The 24,969-nt window shown below is 39.4% G+C and overlaps 1 protein-coding gene across 3 annotated transcripts in view; it reads left to right on the forward strand.

The window, feature by feature from the left end:
* Window positions 1-23,295, forward strand: part of LOC111874719 (spliceosome-associated protein CWC27 homolog) — a 39,614-nt gene extending 16,319 nt beyond the window's left edge. Inside the window, exons 7-10 of one of the 3 annotated variants that reach the window (XM_023870453.2) lie at window positions 6,207-6,406; window positions 7,801-7,954; window positions 16,707-16,913; window positions 18,749-19,415. In XM_023870453.2, the coding sequence (XP_023726221.1) occupies window positions 6,207-6,406; window positions 7,801-7,954; window positions 16,707-16,869 (517 nt within the window). In that variant the 3' untranslated portion in view covers window positions 16,870-16,913; window positions 18,749-19,415. Of the gene's footprint in view, window positions 1-6,206; window positions 6,407-7,800; window positions 7,955-16,706; window positions 16,914-18,748; window positions 19,416-23,182 lie in introns of those variants that run through there. The other 2 variants (XM_023870452.2, XM_023870454.2) reach the window with 2 other exon arrangements.
* Window positions 23,296-24,969: the final 1,674 nt, after the last annotated feature.

Raw genomic sequence — 24,969 nt, forward strand, 5'->3', positions numbered from 1 at the left:
TTGTGGTTGCAGTTCATTATTATTGAAATGCAAACACCACCATATCTGTTCAAATCTCTTACGACTCATGAGTTTGCCGAAAATGGGAATTTCTAAAAATGGATCAGTGGACCAATAGTCTTTCAAATTATCCCTCTTTGTACCCCATTAGAATGATTATTGCCAAAAAAAAATTTTATTTCTGCTGAAGTGACATCCACCCACTTCAACACCTTATAGGTACTGTCGTACGCCTCACGGTGTTGGAGATAGTATCTGTTGGTCTCCTGACACAACATGTCAAAGAAACTATCTCCAAAAAACAGTTCAGCTACTTCAGACACTTGCGTAGGGTCCGATGGCATTTGTCTCACCCCTGGATCACCAGTAAACTTTCCCAAAGTGGGTGTTTTGTCCACTTTACCCCATGTGGCTGTCCCCACAATGCTAGCACTCGCACTTTCATCGGAACTCTCATTGTCACTTTCACTTTCTCTTCTGGTCACAATATTTTGGGGGCCACTGCCACTGACACTGCCCTCGCTATCAGAAGACGAAGCAGTTGGCAAGTCAGATAACTCATCAGAGATCAAATCACAGATTTCTTCTCCGAGAGCTCGCGCGGCCTTCAACTGCTTTCGTCTCTGAGCCATGTTGACACTGAGAATATCTTGCCTCACACATAGAAGCTTCGACTTGAACAAAGGGACTTTTCTTTAGAGCGAGAGGGGAATAGAGAGTGGTCATGTTGCTGACTCAGAAAACAAACATTCCGAAGGTAGCTACGCAGTACTTTTACAGATACGTGGCCACAAAAGCGAGGAATAGTGTATTGCAACATAACGTGTCCTAAAAGCCTAAATCTAGGCAACCGGTCTACCACGTTTAAAACCCAAACGCCTTGGCCTAGGCGTCCAGTCCACGAAGTGTTAAGATACCAGAATTTTGCCACATTTTCATATGATTTTTAGAGATTTGCTTCTTATTGTGATTTGTCCTGCATTATGCTAATGAGACAGATAAATTATTTAGAACCCAGAAACTTATAAAACTATAACCAAAATGCAGAAAATAATCTCCTAAATTAACCTTTGATATATCATAACCAACCCATCCACCTTGACATATACCTTATAAATGTTAGTGAGAAAATTGCCTCAAGAAGTAATGATTCTGGTTTTCATTCAGGAGGTGCCTCAGTTCTAATGTCGTTTTGGACACTGACTGTCCTGACTGAAATTTTCATCATTTTCTCAGATATTCTGGGATAGTACTATCATGTTTCTGGGTAATGCAATATGTAATTAATGGGTTCTGGATTAGATGAAGTGGGGGTTCTGGATTAGATGAAGTGGTTTACTGGATAAGTTGATTACAATTACTCGAAAATAAAGTCTTCCTCATGATTAGGGACCGGATTTTAATGCAAATGCATATTTCTTTCTTGCAACCAGAAAGTATGCTCGTTTGGATATATGTATGAATTACTTCATTTCTTAAATTTTGGACATGGTTTGATGGTGCATATAAATGCATATTTTGCCTGTTTTGTGAATAAGCATCATATTTTCGAAGATCTCGATTTATACTGCATATTTCCTTTTTAAAATGTTCATCATACATATTTTTTAATTTTGTGTTCAAATTTTCAGTCATGGTCATGTGTATACAATTCTTCTTTTCAGTATTAGAATATGTTGCATATTTGACTCAACATTTCGTCATGAATCATGTTTCTGATGCAATACCCAGGACGGGACTTCCCTGATCCCTCTACTCGTAACTTGCCTCATCTGCGTACCATCAAAGTGGCTGCGAAGAGATTAGTCAGTAGCGTTCACATGTGGCTGATATCAGCATAATACTATTCAACCAATAAGGGACTTCACTTATTTATTTCCAAAGTCTCCGTGAGGTTCGTTACTCTTCTTCATTTGAAGTTGGGGGCCATTCACATTAGTGGTGACTAGTCTGTAGTTAAGTTTATTTAGCTTTCTGTAGTCATGCCGAAAGTGAAAGTAAGTCAGAAAACTAAATTACAGCTGTATCAGCGGGAGTTCGAAGGAGAGATGATAAGTACGGATAATGAAATTCTTTATTGCCAAGCGTGTGAGAAAACAGTTGTTTGTGAAAAACGCTTTCAAGTGCTTCAGCATTTGAACACTAATATACACGAAGAGAATCATCATCATCATCATCAGTAATCTGTCAGGCAACAGGTCCACAGTCTCTTCCAAAACAATTCCTCCACTTAATGCGATCTTGAGCTTTCTCCTTCAAATGATAATATCCTCTTCTGTCCCCAAGGTCATCCAGCATCTTCTTACGCCTTCTTCCTCGTCTTCTTGTCACTTCTATCCGCCCCTCTATCTTTCCTTCGATAACTTCTTTTAGGAGGCAGTTTCTGCGTAAAACATGATCAATCCAATTAGCCTTCCATTTTCTTATTTTGTGTAGGATATTCCTCTGCTCACTGACTCTAATTAACACTTCTTCATTTCTCACATAATCTGTCCAACTGATCTTCTCCATCCTTCTCCAACACCACATTTCGAAACTTTCCAGATGTTTCTGATCTACTGCCCTAAGTGTCCTTGTTCCAGCCCATACAGAGCTATGCTCCAAATGTAGCATTTCACTAGTTTATTCCTCAAATTTAAGTCCAATTTGCTGGTAAAAAGATTCTTCTTCTTGCTAAATGCAGCTTTTGCCATGGCAATCCTGGATTTAATTTCACTAGTACACCTTCCATCGTCTGTTAACAAGCTACCCAAATATTGAAAACATTTCACATTCTCCAGTTCTTTTTGGTCTATCTTTATTGTGACTGGGGTTGGTTGTCTCGAAATTTTCATTAACAAAGGGAATATTAAAATTAAATCCATGAAAAGTGCTTCTGTTCAACAATTGCCTAGTGAATTTTCTAATAATAGTTTTTTCACAGTGTTCCTTTGATTTAAGCGAAGCCTTTTTAGTGGCAGATATTCTGCTGTGGAAACTAACCGTTCCTGCTCTGAGAAACTTCACAGAGAAGTATACACAGTGCAAAGTGCCGGATGAATCTACTGTGCGCAAAAATTACGTGAAGCAGTGTTACGATCTTACAATTGGAAGCATTAGAGATAAGATTCAAGATAATTTTGTGTGGGTATCAATCGACGAAACACAAGATTGTGAGGGATGGTTTATTGCAAATTGTATAGTTGGATCCCTTAATAAGAATGAACAGTCTACCCCATATCTTCTTGCGGTAGAGCAATTTGAAACCACAAATAGCTCCGCAGTTTCTGAAATTTTATCAATTTCATGAATTTACTGTGGCCGAATAGCATTCAGTATGAGCGCGTATTGCTCTTTGTGACTGATGCCGCAAGTTATATGATGAAAGTCGGTACTGCTCTTAAAGTTATATTTCCAAATATGACACATTTGACTTGCCTTGCCCATGGGTTGTACCGTGTTGCAGAAACAATTCGTGCAAATTTTCCGCTTGTTGACATGTTGGTGTCTTCTCTGAAGAAGGTATTTGTTAAAGCGCCATACAGAAAAGAAGCCTTTAAAGCAACAGTAACGAGCATTCCACTTCCGCCAGAACCAATTTTAACGCGCTGGGGCACGTGGCTGTGTGCAGCGAGTTATTATACCAAACATTTAGAAACAGTTAGGAATGTCGTGAATACATTTGATCCCAAAAGTGCAGCATCAATTCAAATTGCCCAAGATATACTAAAAAACACATAACTAGAAACTAATCTTTCCTATATATCTGCTCACTTCTCTCATCTCCCATCCTCCATTTCCTCACTGGAGGCAAGCAATAGCAATACTACTTTGTATCAGTCGTTAAATGTGTTCAAAACCACTGTTTTCAAATTGAATTCGGTTCCTGGAAGAGTTGGTGAATTATTAAAGGAAAAGGTACACAGCATTCTTTCAAAAAATCCAGGATATGAACAAATTTGTGAAATTGAAGAAATTTTAGCCGGTAAACATACTGAACTGCCAAGTAAAAAATCACTAGCAGTGGAGCAAATAGTGGCTTTTGTTCATGCGCCCCTAAGTTCCTGTGAGGTTGAAAGAAGTTTTTCCCACTATAAGGACATCTTATGAGACAATAAGAGGCGACTAACTATGGAAAACCTAAAAAATTTAGTAATCGTGAACTGCAACAGAAGAGAAGTTGAAAGTTCAGAGAGCTTAATGTGAGTACCATTGGTTTTTTAAATTTGTAATGAAATATGTTGGCTTTGTTGCATGATTTGTATTTAAGTATAGCTTTTTATTGCATGTGAATCATTCAGTGATTATATAAAATGAACTTAAATATTGATATGTTGGTCTTAAAATAATGTAAAATCAATTTTAATATTTGGTATAAATTTTTATGTGCATATTTCAGAAGTTTTTCGTGTATAAATGCATACATATTTAAGGGATTATCAGGGCATAAAAATCTGGTCCCTACTCATGATACAACCTGATAAATCTGTTGTCTTCCGGTTCTTAGCTGAGCCTTCTGTCAAGTGTCTTATCGCCTTGTGTAACCTGGCTTCTTTGTTTCTCTTCACTTCTTGCTTCTGGCTTAACTTCTGAACTCTGGTTATAACTGTTAGCGGCCGTGATAGCAAACACCTGCTCAAAGAGTTCTGTATTTTGTATCTGCAGTAATTGTCTACCTAAGCATGTGTTATCACGGAAACACCTCCAGTTCCGCAGTAACCTATATGCCTGGTTGAGTGTTTCCATGGAAGTGCATGTGTAACAGTCCCATGGTAAACCCTTGTCATGGGAATGTGCTTTGTTAACACTCATTGCCTAGGAAATCAACTTTGATCTGACTCAACTATTCGGGCTTTTAGGCGTCATGTCACAGTACCTTAAATTAGGTCATAACCACCCCTTTCATGCACTTCTGTTCATACATTAGGAACCATCACAATAGATTCAGCTCAGTGGGAGTTTGTATCTACATGCTGAAGCCACTGCAACATTCCTCACACCTATAAATTAACCTTTAGGAGAGGAATGTTATATATATCTATCCGCAGGTAACACCCTGGGTACGCGGATCTGTTGGTTGTTAATCTTGTTATAGCACAATATTATATTTAAGCATCCTGTTGCACTCTATATGATATATGATATAAACTCTGTCCTAAGTGCAACAATTTATTGTAGGTCTTTCATCTTGCTTTCTTCTACACTACATGTTTCAGCCGCAAACGGCCATCATCAGGTGTATACACTCACGTAGCTGTTACACTGCACCCATTTTAAAATTTAAAACACAGGTCTTCCCAATTGTTCCCTTCATCGCTGCTAACAGAATCTACTTTGCTGATATTTGTCTGATTCGTACATCATCTTTGCCACCCACACACATCAATTTTGACCTTCATGAACTGGCACTTTTAAAATCTCCAGTTCCAATTTTAAAAAATTCCTTCAAATTTTTTTCTCCCAAATTTTAAAATTTAAAATTCTCAGGGTTACTCGCCCCACGTCTGTAGTGCTGCAGCGGCTACTTCTTGTTTTCAGCACTGTACAGGTGTTATTCTGTGTAGGCTCCCTGTGTGCGTGCCGCTGCTGCTGCAGCACTATAGACGTGGGGCGAGTAACCCTGAGAATTTTAAATTTTAAAATTTGGGAAAAAATTTTAAGGGGGTTTTTAAAATTGGAACTGAAGATTTTAAAAGAGCCAGTTCATGAAGGTCAAAATTGACGTGTGTGGGTGGCAAAGATGATCTACGAATCAGACAAATATCAGCGAAGTAGATCCTGTTAGCAGCGACGAAGGGAACAGTTGGGAAGACCTGTGTTTTAAATTTTAAACTGGGTGCAGTGTAACAGCTATGTGAGTGTGTACACCTGATGATGGCCGTTTGTGGCCGAAACATGTAGTGTAGAAGAAAGCAAGATGAAAGACCTACAATAAATTGTTGCACTTAGGACGGAGTTTATATTATATATTGTTATAACACATGTTCAGATTAGTGGTCTGTACAGAACTGAGCTTGGCAGTACTATTAATAATGTGATCTCTCCTTATTCCTGTAAGCTACAGACATCTAATAAGCAATATCTTATTGTGAATAGTCTGATTAGCTGATGTATGTTGAGATCTGTTTATGTTAATATGAGTATTTGGTGTTACTTATCCGGAAGATTTTGCCATTTCGATTTATTATTATTAGTTCATTTTTATGTGGTAAATTAATTTTTTTTAGCAGAGATGACATCCGAAAAGAGATACGAGACCTGAAACAGGAAATACAGAATGACAAGAAGAAGAAGCAGGAGAAGGAGAAGAAGGAACAGGAAGAAAAAATGGCACAAAGAAATGTAGTAGCAAGAAATGAGACAATTGAGGCTTACAAACAGGTACAAGAAAAATATAAGCAGCTGAAGAGTCAGATATCCAAGAAAGGTAATGGTGTATTATTTATGTTTTACATTGAGAACAAAAGTTTGACACATTGCAGAGAACTTTATATTTAGAATGTCCCTGGATCAGATATTAGACTGAGAGGGTGTCAGTAAAATGGATATAGCGGGAGGCAGCAGTAGTAATTGTGTTATGATTCATTGTAGTCATACATTCATGCTTATGTTTTCAATCAAAGTGTAGGCTTAATAACGGGTTAATCCAAAGGGGAAGCACAATAGATCATTGAAGGTCGCAGTGTGAGGGCTGAATTTTATGGCCCGCCCCATACACACATACATACATATACGTGCTTATGTACTGATATGTGCACAGACCAGTACATGCGCAATATGGCATACACTGATGCCATTTCTATGCCTGTGTCACACTGATGCCATTTCTATGCCTGTGTCACAAATACTATATTAACCAATCTATAAAAAAACTTTATTTTCTAAATGAAGATGCTGCAAAGAAGGAATATTCAGATTCTCCAGAGATGACAGACAGAGGCACTGAAAATGCAGAGCCCTCCATTACAAGGCTATGACATCAGTGCTGCAGCTTGTTAAGTATTTACTGTCATGTGGGTAGTTGTGCATGAAGGAAATTATGCACAGAAATGGATTACTAAATTGTATAGTCATGATTCTTGCTGACTTCACCACATAGATTGAAACTTTCGGAAGGAAGTGAGCATTATGAGTTTAGAACTTCCTATTTTGAATTGTTTCATTTTGGTCCGTTACACTATCAATCACAAAGTTAATAGACGGTCCGTCGAGTGTAACAATTTGTAGGTCACTTTTTATTATTATTTCTGCCTTACATGTTTCGGTTTGACACAACCATCATCAGAGGCACTTGCTACAATTATGGAAACACTGTCACTGTTTTTGATGTTCACAATTTTGTTTGTCGTGTGGACGTTGCTACGATATGTTGACGTGTAAAAGCACAAAACATGCTAAGATAGTTGAGTACACTCTCAAGTTCTCACTTTTCATCCGAACCTATTTTTAAGTTAAAACGCTAAAATGTTAAAATGTTTGATATAAAATGCTGGACTCCTCCTAGTTAATTCATCCCGAAGATGGGAGACATCAGCTTGAGGTTGTATGGCTTGTGGTTTGATATGTTCCTGTGTTCTGTGTGCTGTGTGTCAAACCGAAACATGTAAGGCAGAAATAATAATAAAAAGTGACCTACAAATTGTTACACTCGACGGACCTTCTATTAACTTTGTGTTAGAACTTCCTGTTTATCCAATGAACTTCTTACTCGAACTGGTAAAATTTCAGTTTAGCAAGATAATACATTGTAGAGTCTGGAGCACAGTGGAATTCATTGCTAAATTGCAATTAGTTATAGTAAGTGAACTGGTTTTCCTTCAGGTCCTGCAAGAGAGGATTTTACATTGGCATTAATGGCCAAGTTTCAAAGGAAGTTGTCATCTGCGAGAGAGAGCGCCGAGGAGAAGTCAGGTGATAAAGCAAATCAGCCCTCCCCCAACTCAGAGGACAAGACTAAAGATGAAGATGATGATTGGTGAGCTGTATTTTAGTGAGAAAGATATTTTTTAGGTGTGTTGTTTGCTGTTTCCACATCTAATTGGCCTTGGTGTTTATTTATTACAGACAAGATTTGGCATTCAAAGCCTTGGTCACATTCCTCATATCAGTCACACTGCAGAATATTTTTCCACATATGTCATAAAAATGCTTATCGTATCAGAGAATATTTAAATTAAGGTTGTAGATGTTTATGAACTTTGTAATTTATGTTGGTGTAAAGTAGCTACTGTATTGAACCAAGACGAACCCAAATTCAATTTGTTTAATATCTGTAGTGTAGATCTCAAAGACCAAATGTTGTCAGAATTGGCCCAGTAATTTTAGAAATGAAATGTGTAGACAGAGAGACACTGTCTTCCCCTTTTTCAGGTTATGCATTTTGTGCAAAGAATGCACAATAAGCCAAGATTTTTCTTGCACATTCAGTGTTTAAAGAAATTGCAAGCCTGATATTCTAAAGATATAAGACACTGGACTTATGTGCCATATGTCTGAAACTTGAGACCAGCTGGATACAGTGTGAATTTTTCCACATGCCTTTCCTTTCCTTCGCCTGTAACAGAGGTGACTGATCATGGTTCTTAGCCCTTGGTGAGCAGTAATGCATGCCATTATGGATGATCTCTTGAGGGATAATGGAATATATCTCATACATGCTCCTGCCTCAGAACTAGACTTCATCACCATCACCATTATAGGCATTGACCAGGAAAGACAAACAAGTAATAACTAGCTAAACCAACTCCATGGAAGAGACTCCCTTGAGAAGCTTAAAACTGCTACATGGGCCAAGAAATTCCCTGCTTTCTGTGGGACCTGAAAGTTCATTGTCAAGTGCACAAGTGCCAGCAACTTGACCCTATCATGTATTAGCTGAATCTTTTCCACAAATTCACACCTGTTTAATTAAGAGCCACTTTAATCTTATTCTTTCATTTGTACTGAGGCTTTCCCTTCAGGCATTCCAAATTAAATTTAGTATACTTTTCCCAACTCCTCTCAATCATGCTACATGTCCTGTGCATCGCATCCTACTTGATTTGATCAGCCTAATAATATTTGGTGAAAAGCAGAGATTACAGTGTTCCTTGTAGTGTAGTTCTGTTCATCCTTGTATAATGAGGAGCTTCATAATTTTTGCTCTCCTCAACATACTTTTATGGTGATCAAATCAAAGAGGATGAGGTGGATGGGACATACAGAATGCGTGAGAGAGATGAGAACTGAATATGGAATTTTGTAGTGAAACTCACATTAAGTGTTCTTCAATTCAAGGTTTTCCGTGATTTAATACTCAATTTCAATTATCCCAAATCAGTAATCACAGCATTAAATGACCTTCATTGAAGATCTTCCTCAGTTTAATGTTTAAATCCACAGGTCTCAGAAGAAATCTTGAATACAGGCTGTACTGTAGTTTGAAAATCTCAATTGAAGAGACAACTTGGAGGATCTAGGTGTAGATGGGAGAACAATACAGGGTGCAGCAAAGGAACCATATGATTTTCAAAAGTATGTGGGTAAGTCAATAAGTAAGTCACAAATGGATATAGAACTTAAACAAATAAGAGTACTGATTTGAAAAATGCTTTTATTTGGCAACGTAATCTCCCTGTACATTGAGGCAGTTGTCCCATTGTTTCACAAGCCCCTGAAAACCAGCAGCATAAAATTCTTTGGGCTGCTGTTGGAACCAGGCGGTGACTTCCCTTTCTACAGCTTCATCGTCGGGAAAGTGTTCAGCTGAAAGATGATGTTTAAGAGGGCCGAACAAATGGAAGTCACTTGGAACAATGTTGGGGCTATATGGAGGATGCTCGAGGACTTCCCACTTGAAATTTCACAGCGTCTCATTTGTCTTGTTGGCAGTATGGGTACGCACATTGTCATCCAAGAGCAACACGCCTTTGGTGAGGAGTCAGGTTGCTTCCATTGAATGGCCTTATGAAGTTTCCTTTTTTTATGATTTTTTTATTGCCTGTTTATTTACAATCTACTCTATAAAATACAAGTATTAAGTAAATTTAGTAGTCAGTACAGTCAGTGTAGGTGCTGTTGGCCATTGCCGGTTCACCTTAGGTCTTTTGAGCCTTCTTGCAATGGTTAGTTCACTGGTGAGAGCCGCAATCAGTTCATTTGTATGATTCATATTCCTGTTTCTGTACATGTTGGCCTGGGAATTTATTACATCCCTCATAAATGGTATTTTTAGGTCGTCATGTAAGGTTTGGTTAGAAACATACCATGGAGCATTTGTCATCATTCTTAAAGTTTTTGATTGGTATGTCTGTAGTATTTTAGTGTTAAATGGTTTAGCACATCCCCACAATTCGATCCCATACGTACATATGGGTCTTAGTATGACTTTATAGATTAGTAGTTTCTTTTCAAGAGACAATTGAGATTTTCTGCCAATAAGCCAATTCATTAGCTTAGTTTTATCTTTGCCTTAATATGATCTTTCCAAGTTAGCCTCCGATCAGGGTGAAGACCCAAGTACTTGACTTTGTTCTTCATTGGGATGGATTCATTATTTAGTATGACTGGTGGACATTCAGTGTATCTAGTTGTGAACGTGATCTGAGCAGATTTATTGTTATTCACTTTGATTTTCCACTTGCAAAGCCATTGTTGAAGGACGTTGAGATGTTTTTGGAGTTTTTCAGAGGCTACAATGGGATTTAGGTCCATTGCTAGAATCGCCATGTCATCAGCAAATGTGGCTGTGTTGGTCTCGTTTGTTGTTGGAATATCAGAAGTGTAGATAAGATACAAAAACGGGCCCAAGACGTTACCTTGGGGTACTCCTGCTTGTATGGGATGGTAGTTGGTTTCGTCTTTGTCTATCTTAATATCAAAGTATCTGTTCGATAGGTAGGGCTTTAGTATCAGGTACAGTTGACTAGGCATGACCCTTTTTAGTTTGTATAGGAGTCCTTGATGCCACACTTTGTCAAATGCCTGCTGTATGTCTAAGAATACCACGGCACATGTTTTCTTGTTCTCTAATCCATCTCTGATTGTGTTGACTATTCTATGGCATTGTTGTAATGTTGAATGGCCCTCTCTGAATCCAAATTGATGCATTGGTATCAGGTTATCAGGACTGATTATTTCTTTCATTCTTTTTCATAGCAATCATTCAAATATCTTGGATAGTATTGGTAGCAGGCTTATGGGTCTGTAGGAGACAGCTTCAGTAGGGGGTTTACCAGGTTTGGCAGTCATAATAATTTGAGCAAATTTCCACTGTGTTGTGAAATAAGAGAGATGAAGCATTCTATTGTAAGGGGTAGTTAGGAGAACTATTCCTTTCCTGGGTAGGTGCTTAAGGATTTCCCATACAATTAGATCATATCCAGGGCCTTGTGTGGGTTCGTCAGTTTTATCTGCTCCATGACTTCAGGTGGTGTGATAGATCAGATTGGAGGTGACAGTTGACAAGGAGCATCCAGATAGCTACTTATTTCTTCATTCTCCTTGTTATATAGTGGAGCAAAAGTTCTACCAAGATGTTCAGCGAAGACTTGTGCTTTTACCAAGTTGGATCTAGCTCAGTTGCTGTCTTCTTGCCTGAGTGGAGATATTGTGGGTGTTGGTCTTTTGAATTTCTTGGTAGCTCTCCATGTGAATGGTCATTGGGTTCCAGATTTTTGATGTAATAATCAAAGGTCGCATTTTTGAAGTCTTGGATGGTAGCGTGGAGTCTATGAATGAGTCTGTTGAGATGTCTTGTCGTAAGGGTCTCTTGCACATTGCTAGACTCTACGTACTCTCCTTTTTTCCTGGATTAATTCTTTGATACAAAGAGGCAAATTATTATCTGTTGCTTTGTGGTAATATGGGGGTAGTGCTTTCCATGCCGCTTTTTGCAATAGTGCTGTGAAGTCATGGACAGCAGCTTCGATTTCATCTTGTTCCTTCAGTCTTATATTGAGCTTTATATTTTGGTTTATAATTTCTTGGTATTTTCTCCAATTAGTTTGTTTGGTATATAATCGAGGTGCAGGTTCTTTAAGTAGAATTTCAGTGCTTACAGTTATGATAATGGGGCTATGGTCAGAGCTAAGATCAAAGNTTAATATTCTACCAGTCTCCATACCCTGCCGCTACTGGTGCTCGCTATCAGACCCGTTCAGCCAGCGAGGCTGTCTGCGGTACCCGATGCTTACCCAGCTACTGGAGGCATTGGAAACTACTTGGGCGGGAAACTTTTTACCTAATAATTTTGCTCAGAGGTCTCCTAGAGACACGAGGATATTTTACATGCTGTAAATCTACGACACGGGACCCACGGCTTAAAGTCCCTCCTGGAGGACTTGTTCCCTGAATTTTAACGCCCTTAAAAATTCGACGACCTCCACTGGGTTTGAACCTGCGTACCTTAAGTCATGAGGTGGGAACGTTACCCCTACACTACGGAGTCTGCTTTCAGTGTTACAAGTCTTGAGTCCCAGTTGGTGTGCTTGGCATTCCAGTTGCCGGCGACTATGAAGTGGGAGCCTAGCGTATTGAAATAGTGTTGATACTCTTTGAGTTGAGACCATATGTCTAGGAGGGCTGTATATCATGGCAATAGTAATTGGCCACATGGAAGTTTGTATTTTGACCTTTGCACTCTGAATCTTATCTGTTATATATGGATCAAGTTCATGGTGTCTAAGAGAACTTTTAATTATTATGGCCAATCCACCATGTGCTCCACTATCAGGATGATTAGCATAGTATACCGTATAATTGGGTATTTTGATTACCGTTCTATTAGTAGCATGACTTTTAGATATTAAGAGGATATCAACTTTGTGTATTCTTAGGAAAATTGTAATTTCCGAAATATGGTTCGAGAGCCCTTTGGAGTTCCAAGCTACTATGATTAATGACATGGGAGTTAGTGGACTATTTTGCTGATGACTGTGGGGAGCATGTTCAGAATCATGCTATTCTGGTTCAGTAGCTGATTAAACATTTCTTTGAATTGATTGAGAAGACTAGTCAGTGTGGTTGTTAACGTTTCGGTTTCATGATTCACTGTAGGTGTATTTATTTCATTTCGCACACTTTGTGCATATGTAAGCCTTCTGTTAGGTTGATGATTCTGTAGTATAGTACGTGTAGTTCTGCGGCCAGGTTGCTGTTGATCCAGCTGTTGCTGGTTCTGTTGTTGAAGGGCAGCAGAGTTCCTATTGTTATTGGTTTTTAGGTTTATTAGATCTTGATAGACAGAGCAGCCTTTAAAATTCACGGGATGGTCACCATTACACAAGGCACAGGTAGCCGGGGTGTTTTTTTGGTTTTTTTGCAAGTCCTTGAGTCGTGTGCTTGTCCAAATCTGACACAGTTGGTGCAGTATGCTTTTGAATGGCCATATCTCTGACATCTCATGCATTGAACTATTTCATTTCTTTTTCTAGGCGATTCTACTTTTATTCTTGTGTGGCATAGAAATTCTATGCCGTATATGTCTTTGTTATTGTTTTGCTGCTCTATGCCTACATAGAATAAAGGAAACGGGTTTTTGGTTAGCATATGTTTGACATTGATTACATTTCTAACCTTATGACCTTTAGAGCTAAGTTTTTCTTTGATTTCTTCCATTTGTGTAGAGGGGTGAAGTCCTCTAATTACTATTCGGTAGGCTCGGTCTCCTTTCAGCTTGTACGTATGGTAGACAATGCCTTCTTCCTTTAGGTGGTGGACTAATTTTCTGTAGGATTTAACTGCTTTTACAGTGACTTTGACAATGTTTTCGGTTGTTGTTCTGGTATGATACTGTTCATCAGCTATGATTTGTGATACAGTTTCAGTCATGGCTTTGAAGTCCATAACTCCATATATGTATATTGGAGGGGGACTATGTTCTTTTATTTGTTGTTTACTTCCTGCAGTTATTTCATTTTTTCTTCGTTTTTATCGTTGAGTTTTCAAGCAGTTGGTATCCATTGGATGTACTAGGTTCTTCAATATTTACATAAGTTGGATTGTATCTCTTGTGTCTTTTCCTTTTATTTTTGACTTTTTGCCAGGGATGTTTATCTGTTGTCTCGTCATTATCCAACATCTCTTCTTCCCCACTGGTCATTGAATAATTTGATAAGTCGTGGTTATTTTTATCCACTTGTAATGGTAGTATCGGAGCCTGCGCTGGTGGGGCTATCTGATATGGTGGTATATGTGACAGTTGCTGATCCTGAATGTTGATACTTGGGTACATATTAGCATAGTTCAGTATAGGGTTATTCATGGTCGTGTTTGGTTGGGCTTGCATGATGGAAGAATACTGCATATTTGGTTGGCCCAGTATAATTGGGGAGTAGTGGATGTTTGGTTGACCCTGTACTTTGGGAGGAGATTGACTGTTTGGTAAATATTGTGTGTTTATGGGTGTATTTGTTTGTCCTTGTATATTGGCTTGTTGGTAATACATACTGTTGATCGAGTTAGCTCCACTTTGAAGCATTTAATCGGTCATTTCCAATAAGTATTTTTGCGATAGTTTTTTATCACTGGCTGCTTATATAGTATAGACATTCCCGACACTTATTTACTGCTCTAAAGTCAGCTAACACCATCCGTTGCGTCAGCACTGCAAGCTATTCCTGGAGCAAACTTCACTGCACTTCCACACTGTTCAGTATCCAACGAGAGACTCGATGAAGTTTCCTGAGGATGTTACGGTAGGAGTCGGCATTTACGGTTTGTCCTTGAGGCTGGAATGCGGTGAGCAGTATGCGTTCATGATCCCAGTCACCGCCTGGTTCCAACAGCAGCCCAAAGAATTATATGTTGCTGGTTTTCAGGGACTTGTGAAACGATGGGACAAGTGCCTCAATGTACAGGGAGATTGTGTTGAGAAATAAAAACATTTTTCAAATCAGTACTCTTATTTGTTTAAGTTCTATATCCACTTGTAACTTACTTATTGACTTACCTATGTATATAAAGCAGTGAAATTTTATTTTAATTTTTAATTTAATGTTACAAAATGAATGAACTTTGAATGCCATTGTATTCCAAGTACATTTCATTTTGAACAGCACATCACTAAGATGTTGCCCATCATTGCATACACACTCTTCTGACCTTGCTCACAGGTTTCCCACTGCTCGCCTCTCATTGTTTTCTGGTATCACTGAAATTTGCTTCTGAATTGCAATCCTGAGCTCATCGGTGGTCTGTGGTTGAATGGTGTACACTTTCACTTCGAGGTACCCCCAAAGGAAATAATTACAAGTAGAGGGATCAGACAAACATGTCAGCCATGGAAGCTTGCTTCACAGTGAAATAACATGCTCTGGAAACATTTCCTGAATGACCTCCATGGATGCTTTCTCTCTATGGGCAGTTGCACCATCTTGCTGGAATCATGATTGAGAGATCAGATTCCACAATGACTCAGTTCTGTTATGAGGAAGTTCCATAACATTTCAACATAACGAGTGAATGTGACTGTAACCACATGCCCATCTTGGTCTTCAACGAAATAAGGGCCTATGACTGCAAAGTTTGCCACTCCATACCAGTCACACGTGCTCTGTGAAGGGGCTGTTAATGGTGCTGCTGTAGATTTTCCTGTCCCCAATTGCAAAAATCCTGTTTGCTGACACAGCCAGATAAGTGGATGTGTGCTTCATCTGTCATGAGGATAATGACATCGTCAGACAAAATTCTGATTAAATGCTCAGCTACCATGCTATGGTTTTCTGTGCCATGATTTCTTAACTCTTGCACCACCACTATTTTGTATGGATGGAAATTTAGGTCCTTTTGTAAAATTCTCTTCACACTGCATTCAGATATTCCTAGAGCAACAGAATTTCTCCTGGCTGAACACCTAGGACTTCTTATGAATGATTGTCTCACAGCCTCAATGTTCTGTGGCGATCGCACTGTGCACACTCAGCCTGGTAATTTCTTTCTTAATACTGAAGCTCTCATGGTATGTACTGTATGGTATTCTGGCAAGGAACTTCTCCAAGGTGAGCAATATTGAGATGCTTGTGAAGTATTTTCTGTATTTTAACAACATAGTCACCAATAAAAATAATTTAACAATAAACACATGATGTTGGTCGCTCCACTGCTCCGTGGATACTGTAGTGGCATCAGTTAAGCTAGCAAATGACATGGTTCCCACCATCGGATCCCCAGGGGTTGCCAACATAATACATTTTAAAAATTGTCAAGTTCCTTTGCCACATTCTGTATTTAAAATGGCTTATAAAGAAAAAGTGGGATGTGACAATATGGATTGAATTTATCTGGCTCAGCATAGAGGCCAGTGACAGGGTCATCTGAATACAGAATGGAACCTTGGAGTTCGATGAATGGTGGAGAATTTCTTTACTAGCTGACTATTAGTTACTCACAAAGGATTCTGCTCCATGGAGCTTATCATGTTAGTGTTATATCTGCATATTTTATTAATAGTACTCTACATTCCATAATAGTGTTAGTAAAATAATCCTTATTACTGTTAATACAGAATTACTGCAGCACAGCTAGGTCAGTTACTTTCTTTATTTTATATGGAAACAAACTTATATGGTCTCAGCCACCTAAGGTTTTTGTTTTCTCTCAGTTTTCAAGCCTCTTGATGGCTGGTTTTTCATGTAACTGGGCCTATAAATTCATTGAGGCTAGTTCACCTTTGCATTTTTTAATTCCCTTTTTAATATTTGTTCTCTCTTCATAATCACAGAGATACCTCGCTCACAATTCTGTTCCAGGCTAACACACAAACTGAGTTTTGAAGCAAATGCACCTGTACTTGCTAAAGATGCAAGTACCAAAACTGATGATTGGTTTGAAATCTATGACCCAAGAAATCCCATAAATAAAAGAAGAAGAGAAGCAAGTAAAGATATTATGAAAACCAGAGAGAAGCATTGAAAGGAACCCTTATCTTGTTTGCAGATGTCAACTTCTAATGTGCAGTAAGTAACCTCTTAGATACTGTCACGTGCTAGAGTGACTGTAGACCTGGTGTGGATTGGTAATCAGATTTATTGACCACTTATGGATCATAACTACAAGTAACTATAACAGTCTTACTGAATTACGCACTGTATATATCGCCGTAACTACAGTAACATAAAGTCTTCTCAGTTTGCACTAGTCATTTCCTGGTAACAGATTTTAACATTGCCCTCCACTTACGTCCTTACCGTCTGGCAAATGTCCCACAACTCAACTCTTCTTGCGTCAGTTGTCCTCCTTATAAACCCTTTGCACGGACCTAGTAGAAAACACCGTTTCCAACAGTCCCTCTATTGTTGCATCTGGATTAGTTGCTGTATGGATGTGTTTACCATGCCATTGCATAGCAGTAGCCACAGTGTGGACCACAGAAACACTGCTTCCAACAGTTTCTCTGTTGTTGCCACAGGAACCTTTTTGTTTGCAATTGTTACCTAGTAATGGGTCTCCGTGCTACAATATGATAAATGTATTGCTCATCATTCACAGTGCACTTCATCAGGATGACCTTGAGAATGGTTAACACGTTTAGATGCTTACTTTTCTTGCATTCTTGGTAACATAGTGGTTGCCTACTCATCCAGTTTGGGTTTTCAGACTGAATTAGTGGCATTTTGCACCATGTAGCCTTTTGAAAGATTAAGCAGTCCTGTTTGTACAGTTGATTAGTGCTTATTGCCTTATATGAATTGCAGTTTGTAATATCTCAGTCAGTAAAATTGGGCACATGGTAGTATAGTGGTTGAGGTATCATGCCTCAAACCGGAAGGTCCTGAGTTCAATTCCCAGGGAGGTCATCGGATTTTTCAATTGACCTAATTCTTCCAGCTAAATTAGGGCCCTGGGGGTGAAGGGCAGCCCCAACCATAAGGTTGAGAACCTCCCTGCTACTTGTGAACTGATTTTCCAGAAAATGTGGGAGCCTCAGCATCTCACAACGCTGTGGGCCTCCATGGCCTGTTACAGGGATAGCTTTACCAGTAAGTACCACCGCACAGTGTAAGAACCCAAGAAGAGATTAACATCAATAAGTAGCTATTCTAAAATCAGTACAGCATTTCAGCTATTTACATAGGATTTATTGACATGTAAAACGTAGAAAGGTAAAGTTGTCCCTGTGCTTAATTAGATAAGCACCATGCTATGAAGATGTATGAAGAGTGGAAGTGTAAATCCACTGTTATTAACCTCAGTACTAGGTGGAGGTGACTGGTCAGCCTCTCACCCTTGTCGGTTTATGGTTTACTCTTGGTACTCATTGGACAGTAGGGTGGCTGGGGCCCAGAGCCTGTGTGGATGCTGTGGGGAAGGGAAAATCTGTTGCCTTTGCCAGGAATCAAATCTGTATTCCTTGGCCATCCAGTCTTTAGCCTGTCACTATACTGACTTAGCTTTCGCAGCTCTTTCTGTTGACATGTAGCAAGGAGTAAAATATGACTTAGCGATAATCATTGTTGTGTGTTGAGGCACTGATGTGTGGTGTGTTGTATTGGGTATTTATATCTTTGTTCCCTGTAGCGTTTCTCTGGGCATGTACTCGTGTCTAATGCATTATCAGACATACTATTCTGGATATCATTTCCTTTTGTGCTCTTTTGTTCTTCTGTTAGTTCCCCTAGTTGTTTAAATTTATAAGTATACTGATTTCTTTTATAGTCTGGTGTAATCGATAAATACACAATGAAAAGAGAAATGACAACACAGGAAGGAACACACAATATAGAACTCAATTCCAGCCAAAGAAATATTAAGTCATACACTTTTATATAAAATACCCATAATATAATTGCAGATCCTTAACAAACCATGTAAAAGAAGCAAAGCAGTGCTGCCCGAACCTCAGAGGATGGCAAATAACACCTTTAACTCCCGTTTTGAAGAGGCACAGAGACACAAACCTCAGTGGTTCAAGATTTTAAATATTAAGAACATTAATAATTTATTTTTAACTTAAGCACCTTTTAGCTTAATTAAAAATCTTTATACAAAAGTTCAGGTATATGTACTATGACCTATGTAATAGTAGTTCCTTAAGATGTTGTTATTGCCTTCTGAAGATGGTCACAATTGACCAAAACATATAAAGGCATTATGTAAATATATACTGAGTCACGCTGGACGGTGTTGTCAAATCATTCTATAATAATTAACTAGTGTGAATAAAATTAAACTTGTCCTTCATTTAATTTGATGTAGCCTGAGCTGTTGAGAATGCTGTTACATAAAATAAACCATTTAATATATCATTTGGATTTCCCTAGGAGCCGGGATAGCACAGTCGGTATAGTGACTTGCTATGGCCTGGATGGCTGAGGGGTCAGAGTTTGAGTCCCGGTAGGGTCAAAAATTTTCTCTCCTCCATGTCAGCCAGACCTCATCTGGGGCCCATGCAGCCTCCTATCCAGTGGGTACCAGGGCTCTTTCCCCGGGGTTAAAGCGGCCGTGGCGTGGAGCTACCCACTCATCTCCAAGTAATGCCAAGGCCAAGAAAACATGGATCTATACATTCACTCTCCCATACGCCTTCCTGGCATAATGCTTAATTAGTTAAACACAGGGACACTCTTTCCCCCCCCTTCCTTCCCCAGTTTTGGTTTATAACAAATATTAAATTGGTGCCTCAAGCTCAGGAATGAAGAGACTAAGGATCAAAAAGGGTAATTATAATTTTTGGCATTGCACTTCATAGGGCACATGAATATGAATTTCCTAAATGCCCAGTAGAATGCAGAAGAGCTCTCTCAGACACCCCTGGACATGAACGTTTGGATAAAACTTGTAAGATTGCTTGTTAATGCTGATTTAAAGAATGTATAGTGTAGTGAGTATTGCAGAGTGAACCATGTGTTATACTTGGTCAGGTTGAGATGACAGTGCTCCCAACTTGTCAGAGATCTGGGCACGAAAACTCTGTATGTTAAGCTTAGCACAGTTACCTGGCACCTTAGCAAAAGTAAAAAACCAACTCCCAGAATTCAAGGAACATGGCAATGCTTGAAGACTAAAAATATAACCTACCATGAAAAGAGAGATGCGCTAACAGTAAGGTCTTGCTGTTAAACTAAACTTAACAAGTTGTAATTCTGTATTTTAGCATCCTGTTGCACATCTTTAATTAAATGTCTATGTATTTAGTCCGTCAGTAATGCAACAATCATTAAGATATTCACCATTCAACACCAACACGACATGTTTTGGCGAGAGACGGCATTACTGACGTACTAAATGCATAGGCGTTTACTTAACAAGTTGATATGGATTTTTCCTGTGCTCTTCTGTGATAGGTTGGGGACTGTGGTATGTCATGGTATGCCATCTCGACCTGACCAAGTAGAACACATGGCTCAAAAGTGGCTAACACATCTTTGTTTCTAATAAATGAACTCCAGACACTTGCTTGAACAATTGATAGACATTCATCTGGTCAAGAAATTTTGTGTTCTGTTGTCATAGAACTGGAATATGATCATAAAAGCTTACTGTTGCTCTTTCAAGGATGGCTGTTTTTTCACAATTCTTTTCTTTATCCCTTTGAAGTCATATGTTCTGAGATGTGGCATCTTGCAACGGCCAGTTTTGTTTCTGTTTGAATTTAGTTTTCTGAATGTTTGGTTATGTCTGTCAAAGACTTCATTTCAGCTCATGTTATCTGAACATGACAGAAAACAATGGCTGTTTATAAAGTTCAAGGGACCTGTGATATTTGGACATACAAGGTGTGGCAATAAAGAACCCGGATTACTTTTATGACTCATTTCCGGCCACGTCATTGACGAAGAGGAGGGTAGGGCATTGACCCTTGGACTTCCCTCTACCGTCACACAAAGTTTCATTCACGTGCATCGGTTAGTCTGGCCGCGACCATTGTTAGAAGCGGATCGTGTTTCTGAGCTCCGTCGGAATAATGCTGAGTGCTAATGCAGAACAACGTGCTAACATCAAATTCCTCACAAAACTTGGAAAATCTGCCACTGAAACTTACAATTTGTTGACAGAAGTATATGGTGATCAGTGTCTATCTCGCACGCAAGTTTTCGAGTGGTTTAAGAAGTTTATGGAGGGTAGGAAAAACGTCGGGAACGATCCAAAATCGGGCCGTCCTCCCACTGCGAAAACTCCAGAGAATGTGGAGAAGGTCGCTAGAATTGTTCGAAGAGATCGTCGACTGAGCATTCGAGCAATTTCTGAACTTACGAACATCAATAAGGAAAGTGTTAGACAGATTTTGCACGACGATCTGGGCATGAAAAAGGTGTGTGCTAAAGTGGTGCCAAAAATCCTTACCCCCCAGCAAAAGGAACATCGAGTGAATTGCTGTGTTGACACTCTTGAAAACATTGAAAATGATCCTGATTTCTTCCAAAACGTAATTACGTGTGACGAAACTTGGATTCTTCAATATGATCCAGAGACTAAGCGACAATCCATGCATTGGAAGAGCCCCAAATCCCCTAGGAAGAAGAAAGCGCGCATGAGCAAGTCCAAATTCAAAGCAATGATGATTGTTTTTTTCGATATCCGGGGGGTAATCTACATTGATTGGGTGCCTGAAGGTCAGACTGTCAATCAGGTTTATTATAAAAATGTTTTGACGTACCTCCGTGAACGTGTGCGACGAAGGAGACCAGACATGTGGAAGAATGCCTCATGGGTTCTTCATCACGACAATGCGCCAGCACACAACGCGCTATCTGTGAAGAGGTATTTGGCAAAAAACAACATTCCAGTGATGGAACATCCACCGTATTCTCCGGACCTAGCACCGTGCGACTTTTTTCTCTTCCCAAAAATCAAGTCTGCGCTGAAAGGGACCAGGTTCGAGTCCGTGGATGCAGTGAAAGCAAAAGCGACGCAACTCTTGAAGAGCATAACACAAGATGACCTGCAGCACTGCTTCCAACAGTGGAAAATTCGCATGGAGCGGTGTAGGGATCGGGGAGGGGACTACATTGAAGGGGATAACATTTCGACTGTCTGATTTTTTTTTAATAAAGGGTTAGAGCATGAATCCGGTTTCTTTATTGCCACACCTTGTAGTTCAATATTGTACTGGAAATGATTCCTGCAAATGTTGAGCTGAGTCCAGCAAAAGACTGGAAAGGGTTATGGTCCCAAATGATTTCCTTCTTTGTACTTTTGAAATGAAAATTTTGTATGCATCTGCTTTTTGGCCTGTGCACACCACATAACCAGGCCAACTTGCCCAGACTCCTGATTTTGGAAATAAACCACGTTGAATACAGAAGGTTCCCCAATGTTTTGGCAACTATTGCAATTGCCCCCTTCAGAGTTAATGTCTGGAATGTTTGGAATCCCTTGTACAGATCTGCCAGTGAACAGCGAATGGGAGGTAAAGGTACAATTGGATGAAACAGTGTGTGTTCTGTCCAGTTTGAATTGGTCATGTGGCCAAGGAAAAAAAGTAATTGAAAGATTTGTGGAGACTGGATGCTCATAAAGAGAGAGGTAAAGAAACATGTGACCCTTTGCTTAGCACCTTTTACTATCCAAATTGAAGCAGGCTATGAATCTGAATGCTGGGAGTCATATTTCCTGCTGAATATGGTTTTCGGGATTTTATCAGACAGAATAGAATTTGCATTTAAAGAACAATAAAGCTATAAATTGCATAAGGCATCTCAGGCAGGTCCCTGTTTGTTCAGTAAGGTGCCTAGTGTTTGTTCTGTTCATTGTTCCAACAGATCTCCTGTCTTTAACAAGATAATTAAATATGGAATAATTTCGTGTTTGAGCATTTCCAACCCAACAGACTCTGTACACGTACATCTCTAAATAGCATCTACATGTACTCTTTTACTATATTTACTATATTACAATGTAATATAGTGTTGTTAAATTACTTCATCTTGCTAGTTATGATAATCATCTTGGGAATTTTAGGTGAAGGTAGAGTAATACTAAAATGAATCTTAAAGAAATATGTTATGGGATGTGTATGGCGCAAGTTAGGGTTCATTAGTGAACTATTATTGTGACATCCTCACATCTTTTTGAGGTCTGGAGATAGGGGCTATCTCTATCTATTGGACCTAACTGAGTAGGTTTTACCTGAGGATGGGGACAGAATCCAGTCTCTGAAATGTTGTGTTTTGAAAAATAAACAGGACGTTTTTTTTAGACAACAGACAGGACGATGGATAATGTCCAATAACATAATACACGTACTTCTTTTATTGTGATATCGTTAATTTTGGATTTGTAACAGACTTTCGTGATCGCCCAAGTAAGAAGCAACTGCTCAAGGAAGACACTGCACAGTGGAGTTGGTTATCTGTGGCAGATGGACCCTGATAATGTTGAGGATCTTGCACCTTGAGGTTAAAATCCTGATCAAGTTTTATTGGTTTTGTAATCTTTGTACATTTATTTCACTCCAGTAGAAATTAAGGACTCTCAGTGCAGAGCATAACATATAAATAAATGTTATGACTTATGTGCATAACATGCATAAAATGAATGCATAATGCAGAGGTTATTACTTTGTATGTTCTATCTTTGAAATCTATATAAATAAAAATCTGATGATATGTAGTGACTGAGGAAGTAAACTAAAGGTTGTCTTTATTTTGGTTCCTGTCAATCCAGTATAATCACTACATTACAGGAAGCTAAACTTTTATCTGTTTTCTTAAAAATGGCTCATCATTCAAAAAATATTTTTTATAAAAAAGTGTATCCCTCAGCAAGGCCTACAGCTCTTCTTTTAAATAGTCCTTGGTTTGGTGACTATGTATTGCATTGTGTCTTTTAGGATATACTTAGATCTGCAGTAATTGAACTTATACGTGTCAATAAAGTATTTAAAATTGCAAATAATGGATTTGGAAAATACATGTATCCCACTGAAGTACATCTTTCCACTTGTGGGAACATCCCACATACTAACACGCACTTTCACCGGTCTAACAGACAGCACTCAACTCCTAGTCAACATCACATTGCCGCCAGCACTCGCTGTCCAGCCCACATTTAGATCATTACGTGCGCTAACCAATCAGCACTCACAATCAGAACTGCAAGTTTAAGCTCCACCCAGCAAGCATGGTATAAAAGTGGAGCCCAAAGCTCACAGTCATCATCAGGATAGATGGTTGAGACTGACTGAGGGGAGATTCATTCTTTGTCAAGTCAGAAGAACAGTTACGTGTTTGGAGGTCGGATTGATCATTGAGTAAGGAGTAAGTTTGATGAGTAAGAATTTGTCTGTTCAACAAAATTCGAGATTGGATGTGAAATTTGGATTGTGAATTCTTGTTGTGTCTTGGGCAACATTGCTTGTGGATTCAATGCGGGCAGTGAGTTGTGTCTCAATATCTTGTCTTATACGTCAGTACTCGGCTGGGTTGTTTAATCTGTAAGTGTCGAGCCAGAGATGGCTGGCGTCCCTGTGCCGGGGTAACAGGCATTCTGGGCCGAAAAACGTGCCACTCTACAGGCCGAATTTAAAGAAATTATAAAGCAGTACCATGATGCCGAAACCCAGTAGAGGCACTTATTCGACATCCTGTGCAACATTGAGGACGTGGCCGGCTTCACAGCTGATGCGACTGGAGAAAGTGTAGAATGGGCGGCAATAGTCAGCGCCGCCGACGACAATGGGATTAATTACTGCAAGGCCCTCTCCGGCAAGACGCTGTTCAGTGCACTCTATGGAAACTATGCAGTTACGCTGAACGAGCTGAAGTCCCTGGTAAAGGCCAGCGCATCAGGCCGGGAGGGAGGCTTCAAAGCAGTCTGGAAGCGGAAATGACAAAGTACCGCTGAATCCGCACCGATTCCAAAGAAAGCAACGGCAGCCGCCAAAAGGAACCCCAAAACAGAGGTTGCCACCAAGAACTTCTTCGCCCCCCTCAGGGAGGCAACGATGGAGACAGACACTTCTGGTGCAGAAGCCACTGCGCTGGAGGAGGATACCTCAGGTAAAGCAGTAAGCCCCCCCCCCCCAACAATCCTCACGTCCCCATGGACGCCACTTCAGGCGAAGACACAACT

Source organism: Cryptotermes secundus, unplaced genomic scaffold, assembly GCF_002891405.2.
Source record: "Cryptotermes secundus unplaced genomic scaffold, Csec_1.0 scaffold362, whole genome shotgun sequence".
Lineage (NCBI taxonomy): Eukaryota > Metazoa > Arthropoda > Insecta > Blattodea > Kalotermitidae > Cryptotermes > Cryptotermes secundus.